Below are 24,878 nucleotides of genomic sequence, written 5' to 3' on the forward strand. Positions count from 1 at the left end.
ATAACATACTGTAACAATATTTCACACGACTCCTAGGTAACAGTGACGTTACTGACACATTAAATTTCAAGTCCAAAATGTGCAAGTAAAACAACAAGATTAATCAAAGCAATTACTAATTAAAATACTCAAGGAAGATCATCAAAAACAATTAATCAAAAACATCAATTAAATCACTTAATTAATTAAACTTAGAAATACTCAGAACACATACAGAAATAAAAATAAAAATAAGGCGTTAATCACAAACAAAATATGTCTAAGATCAATCAATAATGACAAAAAGAATTTCTCTTTTTTTTTTCTCAGTTCATTACATCACACTAGTGTTGCAGTCTCTGTGTGGCCACATTCCTGAACGTTTATTTATCTATTCATTCTCTTTCAGTCCATTAATGTAAACAATTTCACCTGAGGTCGAGCACATTCTACTATTGTGACAATTTCTGCTGAGCACAATCATGGAGTACATTAAATGAGTACGGAGTTGTCAATGCAATCGAGGGAAAACCCTGTAGTTAGAAATCATTGTGTTAACAACTCCCCCCTGCAGCCTTCAACGCGAGAAAATGAAAGCAACCAACCCCGGAATATGAACTCAGCACCACAATACTCCTTAGTAGAGAAACTTGACCTTAGAAGAAACCAGATTTCACCCTCCTACGTCTCACCTTCGACCAAGGAAGAACAATCACTCTTTCAAAGTTGAAGAAGACTTTATCTTTCAATTTTTCCCTTACGATAGATAAGCCACTGAATGTGTTCGGATACTCACACCCGAAGAAAGAAATAATCTAATCCAATTGTTCACACCAAAAAAAATGAAATAAATAAAAATAAGATAATTAACGCGCCGCAGATACATAAAATACATTCCTGAGAAAAGAACACACTAATAATTCAAACAATTCCAAATAAAATATGTCACATGAACGTATTCAAATAAAGAGTAAAGACCCCCCTAAGTACTACGAAATTGAATAACTTCCAGGAATGAATCCCCAAACAATCACGTCTAAGAACAGAAGAGGCCTGATCAGGGCAAAGCATTAGAAAAGAAAAGAACGTTACAACACAAGGAACCTCGGAACCAGCCGAAAATACCCCACACAAAAAAAATCAGAAAGAAATAAAACGTGATTGTCCAAAAATTCAATCCAACCAAAATCAATTCCGAGAATGAACATAACGAATATGCTGTACAAATACCAATTAGAATTTTATCCAAGACACACACAAAATAATAATAAAAATAATACAACCTAATGCATATACAAAATACTGTTTGGCCAAAAATTTACAAATACTACCAAGATACACATATACATATAAAATGAAAATACACTTAAACTGTAAAAATTTCGCACATAATTCCAATGAGCAATGAGATCATTGATACTTAAACAAACAAAAATTTTAAACTGCTATACCTCAACAAATACACGAATAGTCAATATGTTAAACCATATCAAGTCAAAAATACTTCACTGTAATTCAAATCAAGCCAAAAAAATCAACCAGCAAGAGTGAAGTGCCGCTAAAAAATTTTTCAAACCTCAAAGTAAACACTAGTGAGTAACAACACCAGACTTAAGTCCCCTTAGTAAGACAACAAAAATTTCAGTAATTCTAAAAATCCCTTAAGTCCACAAAAAAATTTCAACTAGTCAAAGAAATCAATCAAAGCTGGACTGAAGCACGTTACTAGAACACTAGATAAAATATCACAAATCAAAAAAGTGTTCAAAACAAACCCCCCAATTTAGGCGAAAACTGAGATCTATTCTGCATCAGACTTTTTCAAAACGTTGTATAGTAACCTAAGTAGCAGCCTTCAGCAACACCTCCACCCAAACAAAAGAAACAAAGTAACTCTTTACCGCGTCCATGTAAGCTGAGAAAAGCGCTGTATTATGAATGACAGACTCAAACTTTACGTATCAAGCAAACCCCCAGACAGGTTGAAAGAGAACATAAGATCTCTTATCTCGGAAAGAAAAGGGGCTGGCTGCATGGGCGTTTTCGTGGTTTTCCCCATGTGTAACGTGTATACGAGCCAGTTTCCCTTAGAAAGTCCTCCACGAAAGGCATCCCTCCCCTTAGGCAGATAGCCCTAGTGTGCTTTGCCATAACTAAATACACCACACCACACCACACCTCGGAAAGAAAAGTGCGCTGACTGAAACGTTACAATCCTGAACCAACACAATGAAAAAGATACAACAATAGTTTTCTCAGATAACAAGTTCCTGTTTCTCCCGGTGTAAGAGGTCAAGTGACACCATGAAGTGCAAGTATTTACAAGAAAACGAGCTTTCAGGACATTACAACTTCACGCAAGACCTAACTGCAAGCAACAAATGCAAAGTTCTCAAAAGTGCTAAACTAAAAAAAATACTCATAACTCGTAACTCAAAATCCCTAAAAATCACACAAATGAAATCCATAACTCAAATTCTTCTATTTTCCTAAGACCACAGAAATCTCAATTCTTCCACAGAAACTAAACATCAGAGAACTTACATTTTACGGACCTTGGCAGAAACCACCAGAAAACAAAACAAAAACCTGATACAACTATCTTGATACTACCAATTCAAATACAAAACTTAAGCCAAAACAAGAATTAACCTCAAATTCAGCAACAAGTCCAACCAAGAAAGAAAATTCAATAACTCAAATCAAATCTATTACGATTCACTAGCAAATTCAAGACAAACTACTTGAAATCAACAGAAAATTCCCACACATGAGTACAGAGCAAAAGTAACTAATCTTCTCAAACTTATTTCAAAAATTTTCACAAAACAAATTCCCGTTGTCACAAAATTCTCATTAAACTTCACTTTCTACAATTCACAAGACTAAATTTCTACTGTTTAAACAATTCTCACATGACAACTCTTCACAAACTTAAACCTCAGAAGATAACTAATCTCAATTACTCTGACTCATTAAACTAATTAGAACTTCACTCAAGCTGAAGAATTCAATCCAAAAAAAAATTAAATAACCAAACATCACTATTGCTGATCTCAGGCAAAAATCCAAATCTAACCCATGTTCACTTTAAAACAGAATTTGGCAATTGAAAAACAATCTACAATTTTTTTTAACTCATTCATTTGTATCATTATGTCTTAAGAACTTATAAAATTCATTGCTCAATACTAATTTAAATTTTCTAACACATTACACAATATACTGGAATCATAACAAAACATTGTAAATCAAAAAGTAATAATCTACTACGATAGAGAATCATGAAAACATTACATACATTTCACAAAATATTATTCAATTAAGTCAAAAAATCAAAATTTCTCTAACGTTACCCTTCACAATTACACATTTCACAAGATTCTAGGTTAAATAAGTAGCAAAAACACGCACAAAAAAATTTCTAGCTACGCATAGCTATGGCTTGTCTCATTCAGTAAAATAATTAGAGTCTTTAATCTCTTTCTCTTAGAAGTGCTCAAAAAATGAGTCCAGTTTTTAAAAACAAGCACTCGAAACTTGTTACAAGGATATACAAATAGCATAGGATTATCGTGAAATAATTCATTTTCCATCTTGTATCATAAATCAGTACGTCGAAAATCAAAAATACACATCTAGAAAACACTCAAGGATTTTCAACAGTAAGAATGTACAGTACCTATTCTGCTACATTAAAAAAATATATTTTTCCTAATTTTAAAGTTCAATTCTGTTTGCCTAACGTTAAAGTCCAAAATTCCTGCAATTCACACACATTTTCAAACTTTATCACTCTCGTATTAACAAATAAGCAAACACAAATCAAAAACTCTAATTAATCCTAGCACATAAAATTTAACTCCTTCATAAAACAGTGAGTTATACAAAGTAAATAAATTCAAAAAATAAGTTACTGATTCGATCCTTCACTAAGCAGAGGTCACGGCACCAATGTTATGAAGAAAAGTTTCGACACCAAGGTTAAATAGCTTTACTTCAAGGTACCATGTTATATCTGAAATTCCTATATGTTAAATGTTAAATATGAAACTACTTACCGTGAAAAGGTTTCTACTTCCTCTTAGGGAGGAAAACTAAACCCTTAAGAATTTGCCAACTATCAAAATTTTAGTGATCGTATAGTGAAACGTGTACAGCATTTATGCGTTGTGAAAAAAATGCATCCCGGGACCGCGCCGTGAGAGGATCGAAAACCTAAGAAAAAACATATACAAGAAATATAAAAAAAAAAACATATTAAATATATAAAGAAAACATACTGTAAGAGGTTCCAGATTAAATATCAGTTTATTCAATTACATCACAATAAGAAAAATCTTAACCTCATCTGAGAGTCTTTTCATTTAAATTCATAAAAAAACTTAAGGTTTGTCTGGTAATTTAAAAGAAAGGAAAGGGAAACAATTTAAGGCCTGAGAGTTAAATTTTAGATTCGACGTTGGTTTTACTGCTAAGGACGTTTTTGAAAAACTTGCCTAAAGTTCAAACACACCAAAAAAATAAAACTTATCTTGAGGGGACATCTTGAAGTGGAGGACTCGTATCTTATCAAGCGTTGATGTCGGTCGGGCTCATCTTGACACTGGTTCTAAAAATGTCGCGCCAATTCCCACTGGAGAACAGAAACAGGAGCACTGCTGCCCAGGACGGCTATCCGCTTGGTCCTGAAAGTCCTATGTCAACACGCAGGTAACTCGTTCAAATTTCGCCTCTTTACCAGCACGCCGCAAGGAAGAGGGTTTTCAGCTTCAGGTCAGAAACGTTTTTTCTAGGCAATTACGGCTCGCCTGTTCTTACTCATCCCAAGAGCAAGCTTCACGAGTAACGTCCCAAGTAAGTTCCACCCGCCAGTCAGTAAGAGAGAGAATCCCACTCGAATTTCCTTCAAGCCAGTTTTCAAGAGCAACGTCCACAAGTCCAGCAAGCCCGAAAGTCAGCGAGTCCAAGAGTGAGTGCGTAAGAGAGTCGCCTCTTAACTCAAAACGCGGCCGGGGAGCATATTTGCCGCTCCCCGCCGGAAAACATCTCTCGTAGTCAATTACATTTATCTCCTTCAAGCCAGTTTTCAAGAGCAACGTCCACTAGTCCAGCCAGCCCAAAAATCAGTGAGACAGAGAGTGAATCCAACTCGAATTTCCTTCGTCTCCTTCACAAACACGGGCTCCCACTATGGCTTCACTTATCGCCCCCTTAATTTTTGCAAAATCTTCGTTTTCAATCCCTGAATGCGGAAATAAGGGTGATCCCGCATGCGCGCCTTTCTTCACTTAGCCAACAACCGGACCCTCAATCGCCAAAAACCTGAATGATTTACATTGAAAGACAAGTAGCAACCTTTGACCTTTCTGTCACGTACTTTCCTCTCTTAAGGTCAACTAACAATGAAAATTCTTTCTCGAACATTCTAAAGGACAAAGCGCGCGAAATCATGACTTGGCAAAAATTGCCTCCCTTTCCCTGCTTCTTTCACAATGAATAAAAGTTTGTACAAGATTTGCAAATAAAAGAAAATAAATAATATTCATTTAAACTAAATAATATTTCCAGAAGCATCTGTTTTTCCCCAAAATTAAAGCCTTAAAATAAATAATTCAGAATCAAAATAAAATTTAAATTTCCATAAATCATAAAATCATTCACCTAATTTTTATAACGCTATCAGATAATTTCTCTACATAACAATGTTTCGGGTCGTCTTCTTGTTGGAAAATAAAGGTATTAGAAAGATTTAAATTTCGGGCACTGTCTCGTAGATTTTTCTTCAGAATATCCAAATAAACATACTTATCCATGACTTTATCAATAATGTGAAAATTTCCAACTCCTTTCGACGACATACACCCCCATACCATCACACCGCCAACTCCATGTTTGAAAGTTGGATTTAAATTTCTCAGATTCAGTTCTGTTCCTGGTTTTCTCCATACAATAGGGTGGCCATTAACTTTAAATATTGTTAATTTACTTTCATCTGACCAAATTACATCGTTCCAGAATTGCTGCGAAGAGTTTAAATATGTTTTGGCAAAAGCAATTCTTTTCTTTCTATTTGTCTCGGAAATGTATGGCTTAGACCTAGGTTTGCGTCCATGATAATAGGACTTTCGCAGCACTTTTCGTACAGTTTCAGGAGAAATTTCCTTGTTGCTAGTTAAAAAAATGTCTTTTGCAATGCTTGCAGCAGAAAGTTTAAAATTTTGTTTAATTCGTAAAAAGAATTTTTCTTTCTTCTCTCAGCGTTAGCTTCTTCTGTCTCCCACATCTTGGTTTTACAGCAAGACTACCAGACAGTGTCAAGATAGTTTTGAATAACTCTTTGCACACTAGGAAATGGTTTTCCAATGGTTTTATCAATATAACGAAGAGTTTTACCTTCATCTCTCAATTTGATAACTAGTTGTCTCGTAACTAAAGGAATTTCTTTATTGTTTGTCATTTTCGTCAAAGAAAATAGAAATAGCAACTTCCAATCAACGTGAAATTTGCTTCGGAAGTCAATGACTTGAAAGTGTAACAATCTTTGCATTCTCAAATTTGAACTTTAAAAGTTAGATAAGAAATCCCTCGCCTCCTTCGCGTTGTACGCAAACTTTATTGGCTTTGATTTCTGGCCACTTATCTTTTAAAAATTAGTGTGCATAAATTATTAGATATGAAATTATTACAGTTAAATAATTTCAAAGTCCCTTATTGAAACTAAATATTTAAAAAATAAAACTTTAAGAAACTACCCTTTTCGCACCTTAAAATTTGGATTTGATATTACTTTTCTTGATGTACGCAGACTTTATTGACTAACTGTATCTATTTATCTTTTTAGAACACAAACTAACTTTCATTTCAGGGTATTGAGATAATCCTTCGATGCAATCAAGCTTGAATTTAAGTTATTTTAATTCACTTGCATCTTGACAGAAGGAAATAACTTGCAAAAAATTTTAATATTCCTTTAAAATTTTCTTAGTCGGTGTCATTAATTCTTCTTAATTATCATCTCTGGTGGTTAAAATTAAACTCCGAGATTTTCTTAAATTTGTATTTGATGAATTTAGCTTTAATAAAACTAAGTAGACCATTTTTAAATTTAACAAATTAAAAATTATATTATGTGCTACATTTATAATTCCTGTATTTAGCAATTTATGAATATTTTTGTTTCTTCTTAGAAAAAATTGTAAAAGGTTAATCTTTTGAAGGTAATCATTTTTATCTTAAGGTGCTGTCATTTTTATCTCCACAGATATTTATCAATTTGCTGCAGAATGTTGCTTGAATTTCATCTTATTCAGCACCTTTACTTAGATACATTTTGAGACATGCAAGAATGCAACTTGCAAGAATCAAACCTTTAGCTTTTATTACTTTTTATTCAAGGCCTTCTGAATTCTTTTCACATTTTTGTTCTCAGCTGTTTAAATTTCCACGCTCCTCCTCCAGACTCAGCAGGCTCTGTGTTTCTTTGAATTGTTGTTTACCGTTTGGAAACTTGCAATCACTGCTGATTTTTAAACCAAACTATGAACTTCGATGATTAGATCTAATTGAGCAAACTAATCAAATATCTGCCTGTTCTGATTTTGAGGTATTGTATGCAGATAAGTTTTAGTATTTCATAAGCAGTAGAAGATAGGTTTCGAATTACGTTTTAGAACACTGTTTCTTAAACTAAGTATGAAGTTTCACTTGGTGTTTGCTTTTAGCCTGATCTCGGCAGTGTTTGCAACTCTGGATGATGGTAAAATGATTTAGATATTCTATGATATGTCCTGTCTTGTGCGTTAAGTGAATTGTATTAAAAGACAATTTGCTATATTCTCTAATTAATCAACATATTAAGACATGTAAGTCCTTGAAAAGTGTCTAAGCTCATCTGTTGTTTTCTAAATACTAAAAAGCTTTTGTCCGTAATGCCTGTTGTTTTCTTTCTGAAAAGGAACGTTAATTTGGTTTGTCTTTAATCCTGTCTAAGAACCGTTACTCAGTTTCTCTGGATTTTCAGCTGTCTGGAAAAATATAAATTTTTACATTTTATGTAGTTTAAAATTTTGGCGTTGTATGGTATGACTTTTGTAAGCGTTCAGTTGCTATAAAATAACTTGTAGTTTTTGTTGAAATGACGCAAAGACAAATACTAAGAGTTCGTTTATTTTTAATCTGGCAAAGCACACGAGGTCTTATCTGTATAAAAGGAAGAAGGCGTTTTTGAAGAACTTTCAAGAGCACACACGCATTACCTGAAAATAGACTAAAGCATTCAGTAAAGTGTCACTAAGTTTTACTTCCATTGTTATAATTTTTCTATAATTTATTATACTTAAGTTAAAAATTTCGAATGATATTATAGTAGTTTCCTATATAATTGCATATTTTTTTTAAGTTTCAAAACCTCTAGGAAGTCTCTTGAAAATTTCTCAGCCATATTTTAGAAGAAGTACAGAATCTAGAGTCTTTTGACGAAACTAATTTTATTAAAAATATTTATTTAATGTCTGTTACAGCATTACCTTCTGTTTAAGAAGAATAAAATAAATACTTAAATTTTAAGATAAGGCTTTTAATTTTTTAAATATTTACACTGGCATCTTGAAAAATTAAATTTTCATTTAGTGGAGAATTGGCATTTTGTTGAAGCTAAATCTGATGATTAGGTTAAAACATAGCTTCATGTTGGATAATTAAATGTAAGCAACATTCGTACAAGTAATGTTGTAAAACATTTATATTGCATTTTATTTATTAACATCTTTAAAAAGATCCTTAGTCTATATACATTCCACATTGGGTGGCTAAAGAGTTGGTGCAGTTGATAACAAGCGACTAAATAAAAGGAAAAAAAAAGAAAATTTGAAAGGTTTCAGATTTTAAATTACTCCCAAAGGGGCTTTTTTTAACATTGTGTGTTACCTTTATTTATTAAATATCATGTTCTTCGCACTTAAACTATAAAATTCAGTTTAAGAGTAATATCGCAAAATAATTTTAAATTGGGCATATCTTTAGAATTTCCGATACACAGTCTTACGAGCTGGAGATAAAAATGATTTTTTCTGTACAATGTCGTCATTACTCGCTTCGAAATCCTTGAGTTTGTTAATCAGAAATTTATTAGTTTTACAAAATATGAAATCGATAATAAATCAAATTCCGAATTTCAAATTTGGGCTTCCAGATGCCCATATTCGCAGTGAGATTACGTCATTCAAAATTGGATGTCTCTAGGTACCGTTGTTTTATCACAATGAGAGAAACATACATACATTTATGCAGATTATTCAATATTTAATCTCTTTAAATATAATAAAGGTCGATAATATTTGATGCCAACAATTTGAAAAGTGAAACAACGCTTGTAGTGAATCAACAAAAAATGCGAAAACGAAATTAATAGTCCTTCTGGGCAAATTGTCTCTTTGGACTAAAAACCTACGCTTAATGCAATCATGTGTTATTCCATTTTCCAGTTTTGATGCAGTTATTGTTATTTTAATTAGATTAATTACTGTTTTGTCTTTCTGTATTCTATTTTTGTTTTCTTTCATGCTCCAGTCTCTTGAACCTCTGATGTATAATGAAGTGCCTTTGCAATAAAAAATATACACATAACGCACACACATACATATATATATATATATATATATATATACATATATATATATATGTATAACTGGTTTACCTTGTAGTATGCTTCAATACTTAAATTTTAAAGTTTTTAACATTATTTAATGCCAGTAAACATTTTATAGCCCAGGTTTGATTTTTAAAGTCTGAACAAGATCTATACTTACCACAGAATCGTGGGACATTTTGAAAACTCACAGAAAAAAGCCTTACCAGATTCAATAAATATGCAATAGTACTTCTGATACAAATGGTGGAAAGAATTCTATTTTATACTAAGAATTGTTATTAAAACATTTCAAAATTTTTAATGAAAAGAAATTAATAGATGTATTTAAGGATACTTTTCGGAAATTCTTTTGTTATGTAAAAGTTGAGAGCGAGAACATCAGGAGTTATCAGTCAAACATCCAAATAAGAGTACCAGATACAAATAGTTTAATATTTTTAGAGGCATCTTTTATGATCATATGTTTAGAAAGAGTAAACAAGAACTGTATTCATACATAATATATTCGTCTTTATTTTAAGGTCGTTCGTAACTGTAGCATTTACGAATGCTATCATGTATTGTATTATTGTACAAAATTCTATCCATCCTATGTTTAAGTATTTTATCTCCATTTCTATCAGGAGGTTTTATACATTATAGTAATAACCAGCTGAGGTATCGATTCATTATTGTTCTACTGAAGCTTCTTTACTTCATTGATTTATGACTTAAGCGACTCTTTTTCTATTTTTATGAAGTTCATCACTTACATTTAAAAATAACAAAGTATGAATGTTTACGAAATTTAAAAGGTTTTTGCAAATGAAAATGTATGTCTACGTCTAACGCTTGAGAGAGAAAAGGCCGAAAAAGGATTTTTGTGGACACAATGTATTATTTACCAAATCGAGCTACCTAATGTAAGAAGTTTTAGTTATTTTTTTTATAAAGAAAGAAGTATGTAAGTATTTGCATCCGTAAGAAGGCTACGCAATTAGAAATACCACAATTGAGTTTTATTTCGATAATTATAAAAATATAGACATCTCTTTGAGAAAAACGTATGCACTTACGATAACGGGTGTAAGGATTATGTTAATTTTATTAACAGTTAAATTTTAAGTTCCTTTCCTGTCAAATTCTTAACTTCAACTTACTGCTTCCGACCAGAACGTAGTTTCAGAATTACGTCTGAATACATAATGAGGAAGAGCGGTATTTAACCGCGAAGTTCTTTGGTCTTAGAGAGAGAGAGAATCAGAGTTTCTGATTTACGCGTGTCTGCCTTTTGGCCACTCTCTCTCTCAAAGCTGTTACTGATAGCTTCGCAATCATCTGGTGTTTAAGAGGCCAACTGCATTAGAAACTTGATAGCTTCGGCTATATTTCTTTAATTAATCTTAGTTTTAGTTTAATTCTCAGTCTCTTAAATTCAAGCCCAAGTGTCGGCTTTGATTGTACACTCCAAGACGGAGTTTTCTTAAATCTTATTGGAATAATAAAGGGTTAGTTACATTTCCATCTTGTTGTTTCTTGCCACACGAACTTAAGCGATTGTTCGATAACTATTTCTTAAGATTCGTCACTTTCTACAGTAATTGAGAATTGCACTAGCGAAAATCTTACACGGGATTTATTTTCGCACGCCTCAAGAAATGTATTTTATGAATTATTCTAATGATACAAATTCTAATAAAATCTTTTGCCAATGAAAAATAGCAAAGTTTTGTTAAAAAATGCGCATTTTTCTTTTGCAGAGTTTCAGCAACAGATAAAATGTATTTAACATATTTTTTTCCTGTTCTGCTTACTACTGTTTTAAAACTAAGGAGTCACTTGTATACAATAATGTGCAATACATTTTATGCTTTATTCCGTTACTCGTATGAAATGCAATAGATTTCACAATTTAATGCAGGACATTATTATCCTGTTACAGAGATCGAGCGCACTGCTTTAGAGAATCCTAATTTATTTGGTGAAGATATTGCTGGGATTGACAGCCCAGATGTAAGTATCACTTATATATATTTTAACTGCATAAGATATTAAAATATATTATAAGGTACATCCTCCCTCATTTTAGCACGCTCTCGTGGTGTAACGGCAGCACACTCGATGCATATTCGAGAGATCCAGGTTAGAGTCCCCGCGAAGGCATTTCTCTTTCTCCAAAAGAGAAAAAAAAATATGACTTTAAAAGTATTACAAAGTTAATTTTATAAGGAATATTCCATAAATATGTATTAAATAAAATTTTCCTTGAATTATTATTTATATTTTTTAAAACTTAGCCGTTTTACTGCTTCTTATCAAAAAACGTAAAAATTAAAATTTTTGAAGGTGTGATGAAATAATATAGTTTTTAAAAGTTTTTCTATTTCCGTATTTTATTGTATTTAAATTACCATAATTTATAAACGTAAAATTCTCTTTGCCAAGAAAATTTTAAAATGCGTAGGAAAAATTGCCAACAATTTGCAAAATTGATATTCCGAAAATACGAAGATCCTATTTCATGTATTAATAACAGTTTACCATTCATAAGGCTTCTGAAATTGAGAACATATTACTTAAAATCCTATTTTTAAATATTACTCATACCATATCTGACTTGAAGAAAACGCATTTATTCCGTGCCTTATTTTTTCCAATAACGGGCACTTACCTATAACGGCATTAGACAAACCTAAGGCCAGAAATGGTGGCCATTTTGTTGCGAAGGCACCTAATAGGCAGTCACCGTTACCTCCTATTAAAAGGACAGAGCATTTTACATCCTTTGCCTTCTCCGGGATTCGAGCCTGGGTCCTTCGGTATCGCAGTCAGACTTCCCTAACCACTATAACGTCTGGGTGGCACATGCCTTATTAATTGACAGAATTACTGCCAAAATTAAGTTTCACTGAGTCAAATTTTTCCAAAAAGTGTTCTTTTGTTTATTAGTAATTAATAGCGCACTCAGAATAAACGTTTTAACTGAAGTTTTGACCATTTGCCACCATTTCAGAATAGACTTAATATGCTGGTCTATTCATTTTAAAATCTAAATAAAGGAAGACCATAATGCATACCAGTTCCGACATTTGATAATCACTTTCCTGTAAATTAAAAATAATAATATTTTTATAATTATAAATTTATTTATTGAAATTTTCTAACTTACTTAACCCATTAACGCCCAAATTAACAATTCTTGAAATTTTGCCTTGAAATTGATAGACATTGTTAGAAATGCATAAATTAAAAGTATTTCAAAAGCATTTTGAAAAATTTTAACTGCAACCATATTTTTTAAGCCGTCCTCATTTGAGGACACTGGGCGTTTGTATATAAAAATGTAAAATTTTTAAAAATCAAAATTTTTTACATAAAATGATTTAGTTTTAATATATAAACAAACTAATAGACAAAATAATGTTAAAAATCAAAATTTATTTTAAGACGTGTAAGAAAACTTTTTTTTTTTTACATTTTTAAGATAGATTTTTTTTATGGAAAAGAGGAAAGCATTGAATGCACAATGTTACATTGCATTTCATGCAATATGTTCTTGGCTTTGAGGCACAATTGTCATATTGGCAACGCCTTTGTTTATCTCTTTTACCAATAACATGCTGTATTTTGTCAAATTTTATGTCAGGAAGCACGTTCGATCTGCATGTTATCCTCCTTTGTACTGTTCTTCCTAGGATTTCTTTTGAGTCGGCTCCTTTTTTCAAATAGGTTACTGCAATGTATCTCCTAAAATCTTTGATTGACATTGAACGATGGATCCTTTTATAAATGAGATAGGCATTTACAACAGCCATATCTATCATCCTAGTAATAAGACAAAAATACCATTTCTTTCCTCGTATGGCTATAGAATGTTTCTCAAGAAGCCAATCATGAAGGTCGACACCCCCCATAAATGAGGTATAGGAACTTATAGCATGAGGCTGATTTACTTTCACCTTTTCTTTTTTCTCTACACTCCATCTTTGTACTGAAGATAGCGGCATTATTGTGTCAAAATTAGTGGCCAATGAAACACACTTATTGTCTTTCCATTTGACAACAAGAATTTCATTTGTTGTGTCAAATTTACTATCGAAAACCCTCTCTCTTTCTTACTCATTTTCATGACTTCAGTTCATACTTCAGTTCTTTCAGTTTTTTTAGTAACGCATGACTGGTAAAAAAAATTATCAAAATAAACACAATGGCTCTTCGGATCTTCTACAATAGATAGTAGATTTAGCACCACTTTTGTACCTAAAGGCAGTTTGTCAGATTCGGAAGTATTTGTTTCCTTTCCACAACACAGTGCAAAGTTATAACAGTATCCATCGTTGCCACACAGAGCCCAGAGTTTATACCCAAATCTAATAGGTTTAGATTTTATAAACTGTTTCAGTGTATGATGACCATAATACCGGACGATCATTTCATCAACAGACAAATTTTCATGGAAAATGCCCCATTTTTGAAAATTCTTGGAAAGCATTTCTAACAAGAACGTATTTTAAACGATTTATCATTCTTGTTATATTGATGTAATTTATTATCTTGGAAATGCAATAATCTTTTGAGCTCTAAGTAGAAATTTCTAGTCATAGCATTCTTCACTATTGTCACTCCTAAATCATCTGCTTCTGCCCAGTAGTCCCGTTCACTGGGTAAAGTATGATAGCCCGAAAGTATCAGAAATCCTATAAATGTTTTTATTTCATCTTTAGTCACATTATAATTCAATTTATTTTTCATTTCGTGAGCATATCGATTAGTTTCCTCTACGATCATATCATAAACACTTTCAGTAAAGAATTCTTCAAACAGCTCAACTGGACTCATATTATTAGTTTGCGCTGTCAATATATCAGAATTTCTCTTGGACAAATTTTCCAAATTCCCAAATGTGTAAGCCGGGCTTTCATTCGTCCATACAATTGACTCTCTTTTACGTTTACGGGAATTGTTTTCCTTTTTCTTATCCGAAATAATAGGGTTATCATTATCATCTGGCATTGTAATTTCTAATGTACCTGCAACATCTGATACAACTGGAGTACCCAAATTATCATCATCGAATTGCTCTTCATCTGTTAGCTCATCCACATCCGGAGGCATCGATATAATATCTGCTTCTATTTCTTCAGAAAAAAAGATAAGCAGTCGCCTCTTCTAAGCTTTTAAATATTTTATTTCTACTCATTTTTCAAAATTTATTTATAGTTTTTCTGCAACAAAAGTAACAAACACTTAAAAAATAAATCTGAATACTGCATAAAAACTATACCCAAACGCCCAGTGTCCTCAAACGAGGACGGATATGTTTTCCTGTTTATTACGGATATATTTACAGCAATAAATATTAACAAACATGCTAATGACACAATATGGGCTATCTAGATTATATTTATAACAAATTGAAAGAATTTACCTCATAAATTCAGTGCCATACAGTGGAACATAAAATAAACAACGCGATTACCAAAAAACGGGTAAATTATACTTTATCTTTCCCGCGCAATTTTACTTAGTTCCAAAATAATTGCACATCTCCCATTGTATGGTGATGTCATCTATCGGACCAAATTGTACATATAAAAAAAATTTTTTAATTTAATGCAGGGATTAACAATTTTTTACAGCGTCCTCAAATGAGGACACTGAGCGCTAATGGGTTAAAAAATCATTGCATCCGTTTTAAAATCGAATACGAGCATGCAAGTACATTAATGTAACATGATCGTTAAGTAAGTTATTTCTTCATCCAGCTGAACTTAGTTATTGTATTTGTATAGTATACACTGGTGTGCAAAAATTAAGGACGAAGTCGAAAAATTAGCATATCAGCTGAACGAAGAGGCAGAGCAGACAGAAAGACCAGTCAGGAGATTAAGTAAGGTGATCTACGGTAGCACATGCGCAGATATGCAGGTAGACGTAATGGGGGAGTGCCTGAGTAGTATAAAGCATGTTGTCGGTGTAAGATCAGTATTTCTGGCAAAGAGATTGCACGCCGTATAGCAGTTAAAATCACACCGAGTTGCTGCCTCAGCGAGAAATGGCGAATAATCAATCTGTTAGACGACATCTGGATGCTTTTACCCGAGGTCGAATCATTGGGAAGTTGGAGGAAGGCCGCAGTGTGACAAGTGTGGCTGCAGAGTTCGGAATTGCTCACAGCATCGTTTCACGACTTTGGAGACAATTTCAAACTACAGGAACAGCTATCCGGAGGTTTAGTAGTGGTCGTCCACGAGGAACCACACCCGCAGATGACCGATATATTGCCTTACAGGCCAGAAGAAGCAGGCGGCAGACAGCGGGAGAAATCGCTAGACACAGGCGACTGGACGACCGATATCGCGTTTTACCGTGACCAGAAGACTGCACGGTGGTGGTCTGTTTGCACGACGCCCTGTACGGTGTGTACCTCTAACGCCTGCCCATCGGAGAAGGCGTTCTCTGTGGTGCCGGGAACACCGGAATTGGAGAGACAATGAATGGGGACGAGTACTCTTTACAGATGAGAGCAGATTCAGTCTGAGTAGCGATTCTCATCGCATATTCATCTGGAGAGAGCGGGGAAGCCGCAATCATCCCTCGAACATCATTAAAAGGGACAGGTATGGAGGTGGCAGTGTTCTCGTTTGGGGAGGCATCATGCTTGGTAGTCGTACAGACCTTCACATCTTCGACGCAGGTTCAGTCAACGGGACCCGTTATTGTAACGCGATTCTTCTTCCGTATGTGCGTCTTTTTAGAGGCGCTATGGGTCCGCAGTTCCTTTTCATGGACGACAATGCACCATGTCATCGCACAGTAGCTGCCGAACAGCTCTTAGAGAGTGAGGATATTGAACGTATGGATTGGCCGGCACGATCTCCGGATCTCAATCCCATCAAGCATGTATGGGATTTTCTAGGCAGACGCTTGGCAGCTCGTACCTTACCACCAGTAACGATTCCGGAGCTTCGATTGGCGCTGCAAGACGAATGGGCAGCAATGCCTCAACAACTCATTGACACCCTCATTCTCAGCATGGGCAGACGCTGTGAAACCTGCCTAGCAGTCAGGGAAGATCATATCCCCTATTAAAGACCGGATGTTTCTTGCTGGACACCCATCACAGGGATATTTCGGCCTTCAGTCGCATTGCGCTCCATGCTACTTTTTCAATAAAACTTCTTTTTATCCCTCTGATTTCTCTTTTAGTAAGTGTTGCTTACATTACTCATGTCCTTACGTATTGGGGATATTACGGTATTAAATGTGTTGATTTGGAAAGCTTTTGTACTTTGTAGCTTTTTTAAGTTATATTGAAAAAACCGTCTCGTCCTTAATTTTTGCACACCAGTGTAGTTATGATAATACAGCATATACGGTAAATGAAATCTTCAGAAAATTTAAGGGTAAAATTTAATTTTCGAAGGATCATCAGTTTGATTCTCATTCTAATTATAATAAATAAAATGTTTTTTTAAATTTTCAGGTTAAAACAATAATATTTGAGAGAAATCAACAAAATATCGTATAACATACTAAGCGCCACCATATAAAAAATATTACTATTTTTGAGCACTATTATTTTTTTTATTAAGTATCATACATGTTACCTAATATCATGGTACACAGGTATAAATACTATTATAAATACTATTATACATATGAATAACTATTATACATATACACAGGTATAAATACTATATTTAGATATATTTGTAAAATATAATATAGTTTTTATACCTGTGTTTGGACCATAATTAGCTTGTATTCATTATTCACACATAAAGTCCATAAGGACAAAATATATATTGTATGCTTTTGAATACAAATGCAATGAGCGAAATTTAATGTGCTAAACATTAAATAAAAGAAATCTAAATTGAGCTTTGTAAACACCCATTGCTACGACTTGCACAACTTAATCTTCCGGACAATATACGTTCCAGATGTTTTTTAGTTCTGGACCTATTCCTCTTTACATTACTCATATACACAGACAAAGCATTACCAATTTGGCATTAACAAATTGTGAAATGCATTACCAAATTTTCAGTGCAATAATATTTTTGCTACAGTAAATAGTACTCTAAAAAATTAAATTATCACCAATATGTCGCTAACAATATATTAAAAGTTGGAAAACATTTTATGACTTATAATGTAAATTACTTAATTCTAATAATTGCTGATACTTTTTAAGATGTTGAGCAGCAGGAAAAGATTGAATTTGATCATTTCATTTAGGCAAATTTTAAGATCATATCTATGCTACCTTTACTTTGCTGTCTAGATCTTTACTTGAACTCTAAAGCCATTACTCGCTCTCTTAAAACTGTATCAATGACTAGAAAAAGGGTGAAAAAATCCTTTTATTCAAATGAAGAAGGAGTTTACAGACGGCACTTCTGATGCTTACAAACTGAGCTAATGCTGGTTTTGACTCCAATTCAAAATAGAATTATAATATTTAAAACCAAGTTAAATAATCCACCAAAGCTGCACAGAGATAATTAACGCGAGTTGGCTCTTAACCCTACCACCGACGTACACAAACCAGCAATTAATATGTACGGTCCTAAAATGGCAAGCCTAAATCAGCTAAACAACGTGGTCGAAGGACAGAACACACTCAATCTGAAGAAATCCAGACACCAGCTTAAATAATATATTTCTACCCTACGTTGCATATCACGTGAAACAGAAATTTCATTCTGGCAAGAAATGAACATGACGGAAAATAAAGAAGATAAGTAACTAAATAAAGCTGGTTAAGTTAAAACTAAATGTTTGTTTTCAAAATGATACTTGCTATTAGTCTAAAGGTAACAACACAGTCTAAAGGTAAAACTGTATCAATGACTAGAAAAAGGGTGAAAAAATCCTTTTATTCAAATGAAGAAGGAGTTTACAGACGGCACTTCTGATGCTTACAAACTGAGCTAATGCTGGTTTTGACTCCAACTCAAAATAGAATTATAATATTTAAAACCAAGTTAAATAATCCACCAAAGCTGCACAGAGATAATTAACGCGAGTTGGCTCTTAACCCTACCACCGACGTACACAAACCAGCAATTAATATGTACGGTCCTAAAATGGCAAGCCTAAATCAGCTAAACAACGTGGTCGAAGGACAGAACACACTCAATCTGAAGAAATCCAGACACCAGCTTAAATAATATATTTCTACCCTACGTTGCATATCACGTGAAACAGAAATTTCATTCTGGCAAGAAATGAACATGGAAATGGGCTTATGGTCATATGGTCATATGGAAAGTGGATAATGAATGGCCGTGGAAAATTTCCAACGTCTCCCTAGCTGTCAGGTCAGAAGGAAGCAACTCCTGCACATGGCCAATTTTGTACGGATAGCATTGCAGGATGTTTCGTACCTGTCGTTTCGAATTTTTGCATCATTTTCTTTAGACCTACGACACTCATTGGACCAACGCCTTCTTTTATACCCTTCAGTGTCCTGAATTTTTGCAGAGCTACTCTTGCACAATCATCATTCTTGTAATACAGCTTTACCAGCAGAGCGCGGTCCTGCAGTGAAACACCCATGGCGAATGCCTGAGTCGCGAAATGAGGAACAGCCTGGTACCTGGCGGCTTTATAACACTGAAATTTAACTAACATTTTAATTTACGTCTTCTTCCGCTTGCAGCGTCATCTGTTGGTAACTTTTGAAACTAAATTTTTTCTTCTGCCATACGCTTTCCGCCTTCTTCAATAACATTCCTTTCAAATTTGACGTCATTTTCATGAATGGTTCTTTTTTTATAGCGTTTTGAAACTTAAACTTTAATTATAATCACCCTGTATATTAGATTTATATATAGCTTTGTTTTAACATAGGTATTTTGACACAAAATAGGACTTTTCCTGAAATAACATATAATTTTTTTTTTCATATTTCGATTCTACGACTCAAATTATGCCTAGATATTAAATTTGGAAATTTTTCGTGAGAAATTCAAAAATTTAATTTGGTGGATTTTTTTCACTTTGCGCCAAGAGTAATTCACTTGACGGAATTCTTAATTTATAGTAACCTACTTACTTTCCTTATTTTTCATTGATGTGCGAGAAGAAAAAAGGTCCGTCGTTCGTTCTTTCAAATAACTTTAACAAAGTGCGTAAAGCACATTTCCGTCATTATCGCTTATATTAAATACGCGAAATATTAAAACGAGCTAAAATGTAAATTCACGTATATCTTAGGAAATTTTGAATAAAAACTCCAATAATTTGCAGATATGCATAGAAATACATCTACTTTAAGATGATTCGAAAATCTTTATAAGTTATAATACAAAAATGTTTTCGAAAAATTTATAAAAAATATTTAAAAATACAAATTTTTAAATAAATCATAAAAAATTTGCGAATTATATTTGAATTAAACCTAAAATTTCGAATTCTGGAAGAAGGAAAAAAACAGATATTAATAAATATATATCAAATTCAATTAGCATTGAGGAACTAAAATTTTGGGAGCAAATTTTTAAAAAACTATTCGTGCGATTTTAACAAAATTTGGTAGTTTGGCATAATTGCTAAAATTGCTACAACATGCTAAAATTGGAATGTGAGTATAAAAACAGCGCTTACCTAAATTCACAGCACTCCTTGAGTCAGAACGGAAAACTAACTGATGTCTTAACATTTACGGAACTTTTTGCAGCAGCTCTATTTCTACTCTTCAAGAGCTTTACAGCAGCGTTATGGAATTAGTTTCAATTCATTCACGGTGAAGATCACATTCTAGCTTCTGTTTATGGCGCTTGTCGTACTGTTCGTATAAACCTCTGGTCTGAGGGAGTATCGTTACGAAACAAGAAATATAGGCTAGAAATAAACATAAAGCTAGCTGTTAGTAAAATTTAAACAGAAGATGTTTACACGGTTTAATTTTTTTTTCCTACAGTACTTTTTAATATTTAACACCTTTCACAGATAGCTGCCTTTTTCAGCTGCATCTACTCCGATTGAATGATATTCTTTCTAGATACACAGACATGATTCTGGATACTGGGGGACTGGAAAGGTCAACATGACTTGCCAGTCAGATGAGCTGAAATACGTTATCCTCTTTTGCGCTCAAATACGTCTCTTCTATTTATGGCTTATTACTCTCATTATTTGAAATCAGCGTTTGTAATATAACTGAAAATTCAAATTTCACGGTTTCATGCAGTTGATAAAGTTCAAATCATTCAGTTTCATTCCGGGATGCAAAATTTGCTATTCCGTTTGGGAACTGCTCATTTTGGCTTAAAATGTGAAAGGCAACTATTCATCAAATGATTATCCATTATTACTATAAATGGAGCCATAGGATTTATACTACCATTTTCTAAAGCTCAACAATATCATCTCAATAAATTAATCTTTATATCAAAGTTTCTGTATAACAGCTATAATTTATAACAAAAGTAAATTAATAATTTTTAAGAGTATTTTCATTACCGAATAAATACCTTTCATAGAAATCATTAATTTGAATAATAAAAGTCACTTCTAAAGCCACATATTATAAACGTCGGTAACATAAAAATTGTTTGCCGCATAGCATAACATCTAATATGATGCATGTTTTATGCCTATAATATTTTTATTATAATTTTGTAAATTTTGCATCCAATAGATGTTTTTCCTTCATCGGCAGAATAGAACGTCAGCAACAAATATCTTTAGGTAGAGGTTGCATGAAGATGGGAACGATCATTCACGAAATAGGATATACTTTAGGATTTTACCATGAGCATAATAGATCAGATAGAGATAAATACCTGATAATATATCATAATAATATTGAGAAAGGTATGCAAAAGTCTGCAATTACAGAATTAATTTTTGAAATTTTCAAAAATACATATATGCGTTAATGGGCAAATATATCATTGATAATACTTCTTTTTCTGGTAGGTACGCAGAGGAATTTTGCTTTACTGTCACCAAAGGTAAGCCGTCTGTTGACACCTTTCGACTATAAATCCATCATGATCTATGGAAATAAATATTTTTCTATAGATGGCAAAAAAAAAAACACTATGGTGGCAAGGAATGGAACGCCACTCTACGGCCCACACAGGAAGCACAAGATGGCTCTATCCGATATCCAGCGTGTTGTTAAAATGTTATACAACTGTTAGATTTTCTGAACTTCTCTTGCGACGAGTTTTAGCTCAACATTGTGCTTCAACTAGAATGGATTCGGTTATTATACATTTGAATCTTTGATGAGCATATAATATTATATTGTTTTGTGAAATTTAGGAAATGTTACAATGTAAATTATGGAAAGAAAAATGTGCAAAAATAATCTACTATACCAGAAACCAAATTCATGCAGATGTAAAAGTTAGGTATCAGATCAAAATATTACTAACAGATATATCTTAATAAAGATTTGCATTTAGAATCAAATACTGATATGAAGATCAGAATTTTTCGAATTCTTCCATTTCATTTATTAAAGTCTAATTATGAAATGCAAAAGCCTTTCAAACATCTACCGTCTCTTTGAAATCCGATCATACATTAAACGAATTTTGCCGAAATGTGGGAAGAAAGTAAACATTACAAAACGTAATTTATTTGAAAGAGAAACATCGGTTTATTTACATAGTAATGCAGGTTCAAAAGAATTTTGGTTTGAACACGCACGCACTGTTTCCAATCTGTCTGTAGCTAAATATTGTCATATGTTAAATGGGGCTTTCACGACATCATATTTTGTTAGATATTACTCTTAACGGGCCCATTTTTGTCTTGCTTAGAACTTGACACGGTGCTAAATATGTTAAACTCCTCACAAATTGGTTGAATATTTTAAATAATAAAGATACCATTGGAAAAATAAGGGTACTTGAAATGAGCAAACACTTAAAATAAGTATTAATATTGATAGTTCTAAATACTATAACGAAATCTATCATACAATTTTAATTAAACCGAGAATGTGGGCTATTGCGTTGTGATTGATTTTTGTTCGGGTTGAATTCTAGCTTAATGACCATACACTTAATTAAAGTAAAATACTTAAACGTTAAGCTAAACATGCTGAAGTAATAACATGTAACCATTAAATAAATGAACCAGTTGCAATCATGAGAACACATAATAAATAAAAAGAAAATAAACAGTTAACACACTCAACTCTGCTCTTACTATTTCGATTTATTATATAAGTTTAAACCATGGTTAACACTTTTGACATTTCAATATTAATTCAAATGAGTCCTTAGGAAATGTTTAGAGGGTTACATTCATAAATCAGGAAAACTCAACAAATTAGCTGTCCATCAAAAATCAATCCGTTAGGCAGACTCAGAACAAGATAGAAAGAATATTAATACTTAATATATACTTAGCTCGGTAGACACTTCTCGAAAAAGGTACGAAAGCAGACTTCACCAGGATACCAGAATTCCACAGCCCCTAAACACGACTAATACCATTTTTCCACAAAATCAGTCAAAAACCAGCCCTTGCGCAGGCGCGGCCAGTAAACCAGGAAGCCAAAACTGGACACAGCTATCTCACCTCGTTCACCTTCCCGCGTAACCTAGCGTTAACCCTTGACTTTTGTTCAATTTCCCCCCACAGCAAGATAAGACAATACGGAATGTTCTCGAACATTTCAAGATCCCGAGAACACGAAATGGCGCAGGTAATTGCTAAGCTCCCCCGATTTCTTTTGAAAAAAAAAAAAAAAAAAAAACTTTTTTTTATCATTATTTTTTAATAAGAAATTAACAAAAAGTAATACTGAAGCACTGGTTTTCAGATAAGTATTTAATGAAATAAAACCCCTATTAAATCAAATAATAAAGAAACAAAATTACACTAGAATAATTCTAGTTTCCTAATAATTTTAATTAAGATACTAACCCTCTCGCCAGCAAATTCTCGAATTTCACTACATAACACATGAGGCATCTTATGAATAGCCAGCATTCTCATACCTTAAGTTAATTCAAAAACGTTAGACGGAACATTGAACCTGATAATATATATATCAGATTTATATATAGCATTATTAAAATATAGGTACTTTGGTCCCAAATCAGACATTTTCTGAAACGATATATCGATTTCTTTTTCATATTTTGATTCTACGACTCAAGTTAAGCTAAAAAAATTGCACGAGTAGTTTTTAAAAATTAGCTTTCAAAATTTTAGCTCCTCAGTGTTATTTGAATTTGGTGTATATTTAGTAACATCTCTTTTTTATTGAACTTACTTGATTTCTTCTTTTACAGCTCAAAAATAAAATTGAAGCCAAGTCAAATTCGCAAATATTTTCAAATATATTTTTAAAACTTGTATTTTTTTGTTGTTTTTCCAGGTTTTCGAAAACTTCTGTAAGTTTATAAATTTTTTTATCATCCATTTAAAATACACATGTTTCTTGGCATACCTACAAAACACTAGATTTTTTTATTCAAAATTTCCCAAGATACATATGAATTTATTTATTGGCACGTTCTGAAATGTGGCGTGTTTTTGATAAGCGATAATAACCCAGATATGGTTTACGCACTTTGTTAAAACTATTTGAAGAATGAATGGAGCACTTTTTTCCCGCTCGTGTGCAGTGAAAGGGAAAGGAAAATAGGTTACCATAATTTAAGAATGGAAATTATTCTTGGAGAAGACTTAAAAACGAGGGCCAAGATATGTTTTTTAATTTCTGGGTAAGAGTCTCGCCAAATTTTACCAAATTAAATATTTAGAAATAATTTGAATCGTAGAATTGAATATGGAAAAAATAGACACGTCATTTCAGAAAAAGTCCGAATTTGTGTTAAAAAATACTTCGGCTAGAGCAGTGCTATGTATAAATATTATAAAGTCACCCTTTTGAGACCCACAAAAAAAGAAAGTTTCTAAATAGGTCTTGACATGTAGTGAAAGGGGGAAAGAAAAACTTCTTAAGCCAGTTTCAGAGGAAAAATGTTATCTTTGGAAGAAAACTAAGAAGCAAACGTTTAAGTGTATTAAGACGGTGAAATGGTATACTCGTAAGCTGATTGATATGGGATCACAGAAATCATGTACTTTAAAGTCTTGAGCTTAAAATATGAATTGCTGTCCATTTAAAAAAGAAATTGTATAAGATTCTTAATTTCGAAGGAAAGTATAAAAAATGAATCTAAACATTAGTTTTACATGATTTATTTATGCAGTTTTGATACTAAGTATATTTGCAATCTGGAAGTGTTAGATCAAAAAGTGATTTATGGTGACAGCTCTT

At 32.8% G+C, this 24,878-nt stretch overlaps 1 protein-coding gene across 1 annotated transcript in view; it reads left to right on the forward strand.

Moving 5' to 3' along the window:
• The first annotated feature begins 7,602 nt into the window (after positions 1 to 7,602).
• LOC118181357 (astacin-like metalloprotease toxin 5) overlaps positions 7,603 to 24,878 on the forward strand; it is an 80,342-nt gene continuing 63,066 nt past the window's right edge. The window contains exons 1-2 of the mRNA XM_085810315.1: positions 7,603 to 7,738; positions 11,553 to 11,623. Coding sequence (XP_085666441.1) covers positions 7,675 to 7,738; positions 11,553 to 11,623 — 135 coding nt within the window. The 5' untranslated portion in view covers positions 7,603 to 7,674. The remainder of the gene's footprint in view (positions 7,739 to 11,552; positions 11,624 to 24,878) is intronic.

The sequence above is a fragment of the Stegodyphus dumicola genome, chromosome 2, assembly GCF_044657685.1.
Source record: "Stegodyphus dumicola isolate Sdum_Otavi_A_Nest chromosome 2, ASM4465768v1".
Lineage (NCBI taxonomy): Eukaryota > Metazoa > Arthropoda > Arachnida > Araneae > Eresidae > Stegodyphus > Stegodyphus dumicola.